At 35.5% G+C, this 10,191-nt stretch overlaps 1 protein-coding gene across 1 annotated transcript; it reads left to right on the top strand.

The window, feature by feature from the left end:
- Window positions 1-3,015: 3,015 nt before the first annotated feature.
- Window positions 3,016-9,477, top strand: thumpd1 (THUMP domain containing 1). Its single transcript, XM_030147028.1, has 5 exons — window positions 3,016-3,523; window positions 6,750-6,927; window positions 7,011-7,096; window positions 8,667-8,829; window positions 8,925-9,477. The coding sequence occupies exons 1-5, from the start codon at window positions 3,323-3,325 to the stop codon at window positions 9,227-9,229; spliced, it is 933 nt and encodes a 310-aa protein (XP_030002888.1). The 5' UTR covers window positions 3,016-3,322; the 3' UTR covers window positions 9,230-9,477.
- The last annotated feature ends 714 nt before the right edge of the window (window positions 9,478-10,191 follow it).

Below are 10,191 nucleotides of genomic sequence, written 5' to 3'. Positions count from 1 at the left end.
AACATAGCAAAAGCGAAAATAAATAGATGAATAAAATAACATTAAATAAATAATTATGAAAAAAAAATTAAAAATTACAAGAAAAGAAATCAAATATGTACCATACCTACAGTTATCCAGGTGATGAGTGGTGATCTGATGATAAATTGCTCATTCTATAACTTTCTGTTTATTTTACAAAAGGCTGCCATGCTTTATAGAATTTTGCAGTTGATCCCGCTAACGTGCATCTGATCTTCTCCATTTGTAAAAAATCTCATGACGTCTGCAATCCATTAATCATGTGTGGGAGGAGTTTCCTGTTTCCATCTCAAAAGTATAAGATAGTGGATCTTTTCTATGCATAAATATTGTTCTGATTATGTTGAAGACCAGTTGGAAAAACAAAGCAACTCATTCAAAACTATGACCAGACAAAACATCACCTGTTTTAACCGTGTTTTTGGTGAACACGTAAATGACAAATCCAGTTTCACGGCCTTTGTTTTTATGATTTATATGAAAGAAAACCTTTCAGAGACTTTTTAAATTTGGAAGGTGAAGGGATTTACTGTCAGACCTGATGTATGTCGTGAAAAGCGTCTGTCGGTCTGAAAGGGAGCATTGTTGTTGTGAACATCTGTGTTTGGTATAAAACATGACCTTAGTAAATGGAAACAAGTTGACCATAATTGTGAAGACAGCAGGGGTTTTACCTGACCTTTACATCACAGCTGTAAACAGGAAGGCCCTGCCAATTATTAGTGACAACACACATCCCTTCGACAGTGAGTCTGAGCTATTCCTCTCACACTTTAAAACACCTCTGGCAAAGAAAAACATCCACAGAGCTGAGGTCAACAAGTTACAGGACATTCAAATATGACAATATTCTGTAGCGTTTACGATATCCACTGAATGTTGCATCTGTTTTGCACTTCAGATAATTGTGTTTTTATGTTGTGACGTTTATATACTGTATATTATCCTGCTTTTGCTATATTCCTCTGGTGAGACCAAAGACAATTTTCTTGCTAAGGCTGGATAGAAAATTTAATGATGATAAACTGTATTTGTAAAGCACTGTTCAAAACAGTGTTGTAAAATGCTTAAGAAACACGTAAAACAGCAATAAAATCCAGTTATATAAGACAAGCAGACAAACAGAATAAAATTATAAAAGTAAACATGGGAAGATTAAAAAACCACAAATAAAACAGTAACGATACTGTATAAAAGTAATGGCTACATTAAAACAAAGTGGTGGCAAACTTTAGTGTAGCACAGGGAATGTTAACTCAATATGTTAAGAATAAATATGAAGAATAGAAGACAATTCGATTCTAAATTAAATCCAATATATTATTCTAGTATGTGTTATTATTACCCCACCCCCTGAAGGGGAGGCAAGGGGTATTGTTTTTGGTTCAGTTAGTTTGTTTCTTTGTTTGTTAACACTCTAGCAGCAAAACCATAGGTTGAATTTATACCAAATTGGGTTTATAGCTTGCCAGTGACCTAGAATCAACATGGTTACATTTTTGGAACAGTAGGTCAAACTTCACTTTTTTTTTTTAATTTTTATAATATTTTTTATTTTCTCCCAGTATCTTATAATGGGCAAAATTTCAGATGTCTATAAAAACATCAATTTTGTTTCAATTTACTTCAAACTTGACACATAAATAGAGACAATTGATATGCTGACCTGAACCCGAAACTTCTTAAGTAAAATAAGACCAATTTTAATAATATTATGCCTCATCTTACCATTTACACATGTGCATTACAAGTTACAAATGACAGTTAATCTACAAATACACAAAACATTTAGTAACAGCCAGAAAACTGTTGAAATTGTATTTATTTTTTCTCAAGACTTTTCAGGTTCTTCATATTTGTTCAGGTTATTCACATTTTTTGTAAAAGGATTTGAAAAGTTTGTAAACATTTTTATGTAATTTTACTTTTTTTTGCACTAAAACAAACAGAAAAATTTGGAGTTGTTGTTATTTATAGGTTATTGATTGTATTTTATTGGCCTGGCCCATTTGAGACCAAATTGTTATGGATGTGGCCCCTGAACTAAAATGATTTTGACATATTTAATTGTTAATATTCCAGTGTAATTTTTGCATTTCACAAATTCATCCAGAGGGCCAAATTGGACCCTTTGGTGGGCTGGTTACGGCCCACCGCCCACAGGCTGTATGTTTGACTCCCATGGTCTACTGTGTAATTGTACAACTAATTAATACATTAATAATACAGTTTCTACCCATAGTAAATTGGATTTATTTTGTTTTGTATATAGTGTGCTATTTACAGAAGTGGATTAGGGCCACTGGGAAAAAAAAAGAAATAAAAATTAAGGTCCAGTATATTTTTATTATTATTTTTATGAGAAAAAAAAGTCAGAATTCTTTTTTTTTTTTTTTCAATTTAGTTAAATTCTGACTTCACAATTTTGAGAAAGAAGTCAGAATTCAGAGAAAAAGTCATAGTTCTGAGTTAAAAGTCATAATTCTGAATTTAAAGTCATAATTCTGAGAAAAAGAAGTCAGAATTCTGAGATTAAGGTCAGAATTATGAGGAAAAAAATCTGAATTCTGAGTTTAAAGTCAGAATTCTGAGAAAGAAGTCTGAATTCAGAGAAAAAACGTCAGAATTATGAGTTTAAAGTCAGAATTATAAGGGAAAAAAGTCAGAATTCTGAGTTTAGAGTCAGAATACTGAGTTTAAAGTCAGAATACTGAGAACAAACTCATAATTCTGAGGGGGGAAAAAGTCAGAATTCTGAGATTAAGTCAGAATACTGAGAAAAAAAATCTGAATTCTGAGATTAAAGTCAGAATTCTGACTTTTTCCGCAGAATAACAATTAAAAATATATATATTGTATATATATTCTATATTTTTTTTCCAGTGGCCCTAATCCTCTTCTGCAGGGTACGGTTAACACAAATGTTCCGTTTTGGTTTGTTCATATTCCATGTACTGTGAGTTCGCGAAAACGCCGGGCTTTTTGTCCTTCCGTGTCGCCGTACAGGACAGTCTAAAACGTGCTATGTTGTGACTGAATGAGCTGCCGTTCGTCATTCATCTACAGTTTGATGCTGAACACATGTTAACACGGACAGGCTGCAAACTTTTCCTTTCGTTTTCGTTGCGGCCGCTGTTGTTTCCAAGTCCGTGAAAGCTAGTGTTAGCTTAAACCGAGAAGCTAGCAGGTGATAGAGCTGAGGGGCAGGAACCAAAACAAGAAGGTAGCAGCTGGTTTGTTAGCACATACACAAGGTTATCTGCTTAGGTTCAGACAGAGGTGGTGCAGGCGGGATAGGAACATGTCAGCCGCACAGAACGACTCCAGGAAACGGAGCAAGAAGCGGTACGGACACCACACCAAACGGTGGAAGGGCTCCAGGGAACTTGAGGTGGGCATGGAGGGGATCCTCATCACATGTAACATGAACGAGAGGAAGTGCACTGCAGAGGCCTTCAATCTGCTCAGTGAGTACGCAGACAAGCTGTACGGACCCGAAAAGGTCAGTCCCATCACATCCACAGGCACCTATGTGTGTTTTCATATGCATATGTGATAAATGTACTGATAGTTTCTTTCCTGCTACTTTTTATTATACTTGAATGGAACAACTGTAACACAATAATTTCCCCCTCTGTTGAAGCAGAATACTTTAGAAATCAGACACATAGTCCAGTTTCTAAACAGTATATATGTGTCTATGTGCAGGGTAAAGCAATGAGCTGTACTTTGTTGCAATAAGATTGATGATAAACTTATTTTGGCTTCATTTTTCTGTTTTTTTTATTTTTTTATTTTTTTAACTGTGTTTTATAGAGGACCTCAGAGCTCAATGGTTTTGTTAAACTCTGGACTCAAATCAACTTGTCTCCATCACAATAACCCTCTTAATCTTAGTGCTGTTTGATTTTTTTTTCTTTTGTTCAAAGTGTTTTTATTACACATCCACAAAAGCATAATACAGTTATCACTTTTTTTTTTATACCTAAACTAGTGTTTCCCAACCTTTTTTGGCTCGTGACTCCATTTTAACATCACACATTTATGGCGACCCCAGACATTCAAAACAGAGACTTTTTTTTTTTTTTTTTTTTTTGCTAGAATTAATTTGTTTTTGATCATGTAATAGTTTGCTATACTATGTTGCAAATAAATGTTAATTTTAGATGACATTTAGTCTATATAATGTATATTATTATGGACCCAGGCAGAAAAGCCAGGTGTAGATTACTGCACAAAGTGAGAATTTTATTTTCCTTGGTCAGGATATGTACAGTCAGTCCAGCTTGGATTTACAAGGCTGATAATTAATACTGAACAAACAATAACTCAAACTATGAATTATGAAAGAGCTGCAGCATCTGAAACCGACCACAATGAACATTTGAAAGATAAACAGTACCACAGTGCTTCAGTTTCAGCTCCACAGTTTGTCATGTCTTTTATGTATTGGGATTGTCTCTGTCAACTCAACATATATTTTTTATGAGTAAGTTTTTTTTTGTTTTGTTTTGTTTTGTTTTTTTTAAATCAGTTATTCAAAATTTCAGGCGACCCCAAGGTTGAAAAACGCTGACCTAAACCCATGAACACTCCTACCCTGTTGCACCACGAAAAGAAGATAATTAATTAAGAATAGCAATAATAATAAAGAAAGGACTAAAAAATAATAAGAGACTCAGATATTAGTCACAGACTAGCATTAATAAGACTCCTCTGGAATAAGCAAGGGATCAACCTCTTTTATGTGATTCAGAACGGGTTGCCAGGTACTGAAAAACTTATTGGCACATCCTCTTATAGTATATCTAATTTTTTCCCCCTAATGTTAAATGATGTAAATGATCCAGAAACCAAGATTTAAATGTTGCTGGTTGTTTATCTTTCCATTTAAGTGCTGTATGATTTGATGAAAAGTTGTTTTTTTTTTTGTTTTGTTTTTTTTTGCTGTTATTGTGGACACCATTGCAGCAGCAGGGAGTTTTGGTTATCAAGGATTCAAGAATTCTCAGTTTATTTTGTGAAATTTTGAAGCAAGTTATCAAATAAATGTGCAAGTATTTTCAACAACTTAAAAACCAAACAGTAGTTCAGTGTTACTAAGCTGTCACCACACTCTCATACAACTTAAATGACTTTTTCTAATTATACACTGTAATTGCACATGATTACAAAACTATAGTGTGTCGTGCAGCTTTGGTTTATGCAACAATACATACCATTTTATTTTAACCCTTTCATGCATGAATTATGGAACCTTTGTCAATATATTTTTCCTGGGTGTTTTTGTTCGTCTATAGGCATGGAAAAAAAAAACCATTGCGATCAAGGTTTTTTTTTTTTTTTTAAAGAGTTATAAAAAAAGTCCACTCAGCTGGAGATCATTAATTTTTGAAGCAAAGAAACATGCATTTAAAACCTAATATCAGACTGATATGGAAAACTATGCAATAAGAACATTTTTAATGCGGCTAATCAAATGTTTTCTCACATTTTAACATATTCTAATACTATTTATTATTCACTTCAAGGAGATAATATGCAAAAAAAAAAACAAAACCGTTTTGTTAAAAAAACAACAACTGTTAATTAAAGTCTAATAACAATTAATAATTGCTTTACACCCAAACATGTAACTGCAGAGTAGGTTTATCAAGAACAGCAAAGTTACAGTAATGGACTGAATCGCAGTGGATGGGATGGTGCATGAGCATCCACTGTGTTGGCTGATATGGAACTAAAACAACCAAAGCCATGAATATACAAGAGAACAGCTGCAGAATAACTGTCCACTGGAGTGACCGCTATGCATGAAAGGGTTAAGCATCTATTACATGCAGTATAAGCTACTTTTAATTTGTCATTACCAACATTATGCACAACAGTACATTTCACTGTATTAGTATTATGTAGTGCCATTGTTATCAAACATGTTAGTAATATTTCATTATGTAGGTTTAGAGTATAGGCCAGGGTTAGGCAACCTGTGGCTGTGGGGCCACATTTAGCTCTCAGGCCTTTTTCAAGTGGCTCAATGTGGTTTTGTCAAAAAATGTATGGTACTTTTATTTTATTTTATTATGTTTTTTTACACAGTTTGTTAGTGTCACAACCATAAAGTTACTTTGAATTAAAAAATAGTACTAGTAAAAGTAGACTGTTTTATTTTGCAACAGTGAAGGTATTCATTTGTTTACTCCATTTGCTTCATATACTAGTTGATTTTGCTGCACAAACACAATAACGACAAATATCAGTTTTCTTTAGTGTAGTTCTGTCATTTCTTTGTAGTTCTATAAATTTAATGCACAGAAACTTTGATTTGTCCTTGACATATTCTGTACAAACTAATCCTAAACAGTCACCCGCTTGAGTTAAAACATATAGAGATATCTTCTGGCTCTAGACAGTTTTTTTTTTTCTATTTCAGTTCAGCTCTTTAGACAGTAAAGGTTGCCGACCCATGGTATAGGCTAACACCGTATTTCTTTTTTCATGACTGTGCCTCTCTATACATTCATTATCCTGTTGTCAGACCAGCAAAGACTTTTTATAGATTTAAATTTTACCACAAAACAAAGAAATCTCTTTCAATTTGTATGAAATAGCTGGTGAATGTAAATAGCTATTCATTCATTAATTGTTTAATAAAGGCTCATATTAAAAGTGTAAATCGTACCTCAATCTAGTGTTTTATTCATTGTTCTGAACCTGGCTCTCTATGATAGTTGCAAGGCAATAACAGCAGCAGCAGTGACGAGGAAGATGCTGAGGAGGAAGATATTGATGCAGCTCTGAAGAAGGAAGTGGAACAGCTCCAATCATCTGGAGCTAAACATGCGAAACGCTTCCAGGCTCTGGAAAGCGGAGCAAACAACGTCATCTTCATCAGGACTCAGAATCTGGGTACACCTGCTTAATGAATAGTAAGTTCAGTTTTGCTTTTGTTGTTGCTGTTGTGCCTAACATTATTTTTTGTCTTTTCTTAGAATCTGACAAGCTGGTTCATCACATCCTGTCTGATCTCCACACCACCAAGAAGAAAAAGTCCCGTGTGATCCTTCGAATGCTACCAGTGAGAAGCTCAAATCGTATCTCTAAACCTGTTCTTTATATGATATTGAAAGATCATAGAAGTAGTTCATGAATCAAGAATTTTCTGATTCAACACACCAAAAATATTCTATATCTTCTGGCAAACTCCTTCAAAGTTACTTTCTAAGTCTGGACACATGGAGATGAAGATGTAAACTGCAACTTCACTGGTTTGTGGATGCTACACCCACAAAATTTTAAAAATAGTTACTCTACAGAGTAGGAAAAAAAGGTGTACAGGTCACTAGTACATTTTAAAAAAAAGTTGTTTATTTGAAATAGGTTTTTCTTCTAACAGGATTTTTCCCCTCGATAATAGACCTGCTGTTCAGCTCTTGTGAGTGTCAAATAGATGGCATCCCTGATATCGAATTCCATGTTGTATAGAAGTTAGTTTCAGTATTTCATGTAATGTCATGATATTACAACCAGCACTGTTGTCATCTTAACTCATTTATGGTGTGGATGTGGCTCAGGTAGAGGGGTCGTCCAATAACCGAAGGGTTGGGGGTTTGCACTGTCCTTGTCATATGGTGTTGTGTCCTTGGGCAAGACACTTCACCCTCCTTGTCTCCAGTGCCACTCACAATGGTGTATGAATGTTCGGTGGTGGTCAGAGGGGCCGTTTGGGGCATATTGGCTGTCATGCTTCCATCAGCCTGCCCCAGGGCAGCTGTGGATATACATGTAGTTTACCACCACCAGAGTGTGAATGTGAGTGAATGAATGGGCAAAGCAAGGAAAATTTATTTGTATAGTACAATTCATACACAGTGCTTTACAGAAATGGAAAAGAAACAAGTTAAAACACACGATTAAAACATAATCTATAAAACATAAATAATAATCAGTTAAAATAAAGTAAAAGAGAAGAGTACAGAAAGAACCCTTTCAGTTGTTCTATGTACAGTTGAACAGAGTCGTTTTCAGCCTGGACTTAAACATTGTCAGTGTTGAGGCCTGTCTCACATCATCAGAAGGACTGTTCCAGAGTTTACCTTAATGGAACTGAAATGCAGCTTCACTCTGTTTAGTCCTGACTCTGGGCACCGGTAAAAGACCGGTCCCTGAGGTTCTCAGGGTCCGAGATGGTTCATATGGGACCAACATGTCAGAATAATGAATAATGTTGAATAATGGATCAATAATGTAAAGCGCTTAGGGTGCCTTGAAAAGAGCTATAGAAATGCAATCCATTATTATGATTGTTATTATTATTATGACATGATGACCATCTCTTCATTTCCACCGTGACTCCTCTTTTTTGACAGTTTCTAACAGTGTAGATGCATGGGTTTATTGTTGTTTTCCAATGAATTGATGGTAGGAAAAACATCCCAGCAGCAATAAACATTACTGATAAACTCAAATGTATCTGATTCCAAAGAATCAATTTGAAACCAGGTCACAACTCACTTGCCTATTCAGTATAAAAAAATCAAATTAGTCCACTTTTGTTAATTCTTCCCACAGCCACCTCTCTAAATTGCTAAAATGATTGAGGTTGATTTTGTCATTCTTAGCCTCATCTGTGTTTTTGTGTTTTGCAGGTCACTGGAACATGTAAGGCTTTCCAGGATGACATGGTGAAGTACCTGACCACATTCTTGGAGCCTTGGTTCAAAGCCCCAAACTGTGGAACCTATCAGATTGCATTCAAGGCCCGCAACAGCAGCCACATCAAGAGAGATGACATTATCAAAGCAGTCGCAAGTAATTTTGACATCTTTGAATGTCTTTGATTTGCTGTTTTTTTTGTTTTATGAAGAGTAAATCTGATGGTTTTTTTTCTTCTTTGACCATTTCAGGTCTTGTTGGGAAGCTAAATCCTAAAAACAAAGTGGATTTGACCAACCCTGAGCTGACAATCATTGTGGAGGTCATCAAAGCTGTGTGTTGCCTCAGCGTGGTAAAAGACTACACCTTATACAGGAAGTACAACGTTCAGGAGGTGGTGAAAGAGGACACAGCAAAGCCTGAGGTGACCAAAGAAAAAACAGATCTGAACACGGCGGAACAAAAAGAGAAAGACAATTCAGGGGATGTGACACAGGAGGAACAGAAAGACAGAGACGGCGAGAAAGATGAAAAAGGTGAAGCACAAGCAGAGTAAGATGATACGAAAGATGTTTAGACCGGTAATTGGGTGTAAAGCATACCGTCTCAATTTGCTTTTTTAGTGTAGTACTTTTGTTACAGTGGAAGAAACTCAAGTCAGGCAGGAGCCGACTATAATTTAACTTTTTTTTTTGGACATTCATAAAAATTGGTAATAAATGCGTCTTCATATCACACACACTGATTTTGAATTAACTGTTAATACATCAGCAGGACAGTTTTACCAACACTGACTGATTTTTTTTTTTTTTTTTTAAATTAACGTCCTGTTCTTAAAGCAGCGAACAACTCTCATCACAAATTTTTCTTCAAATTTGTACACCTCACAAGCATACAGGGTATGGCCAGCCCAACACACCAACAGAGTGAAATTGTGAGGTACAGGGGTTGGACAAAATAATGGAAACACCTTAAAAAATCAACAAAATATAATTTAATATGGTGTAGGTCCGCCTTTTGCGGCAATTACAGCCTCAATTCTCCGAGGTATTGATTCATACAATTTGTGAATTGTTTCCAAAGGAATTTTAAGCCATTCTTCAGTTAGAATACCCTCCAACTCTTTTAGAGACGATGGCGGTGGAAATCGACGTCTTACTTGAATCTCTAAAACAGACCATAAATGCTCAATAATGTTGAGGTCTGGGGACTGTGCCGGCCAGACGAGATGCTCAACTTCATTAGAATGTTCCTCATGCCATTCTTTAACAATTCTAGCTGTATGGATTGGGGCATTATCATCTTGAGGTGAAGGTGTGTCCATTATTTTGTCCAACCCCTGTATGCACTATAATGGAATTTCAATTTTTTTATCTAATCCCCTTCTCTGTTCCCGTGTCCTTTCCCAAATACCTCCCCACTGCATCCTAATTTTCCCGTACCTTTACCCAAACCCTCCTACTGTGTGTGTTAATTTTCTTGGAAGGTAACAAAAGGTGACTGTTTGTTAAAACCTGG

The sequence above is a fragment of the Sphaeramia orbicularis genome, chromosome 1 (assembly GCF_902148855.1).
Source record: "Sphaeramia orbicularis chromosome 1, fSphaOr1.1, whole genome shotgun sequence".
In the NCBI taxonomy this organism is placed as follows: domain Eukaryota; kingdom Metazoa; phylum Chordata; class Actinopteri; order Kurtiformes; family Apogonidae; genus Sphaeramia; species Sphaeramia orbicularis.
This window is presented reverse-complemented; position numbering and strand designations above follow the sequence as displayed.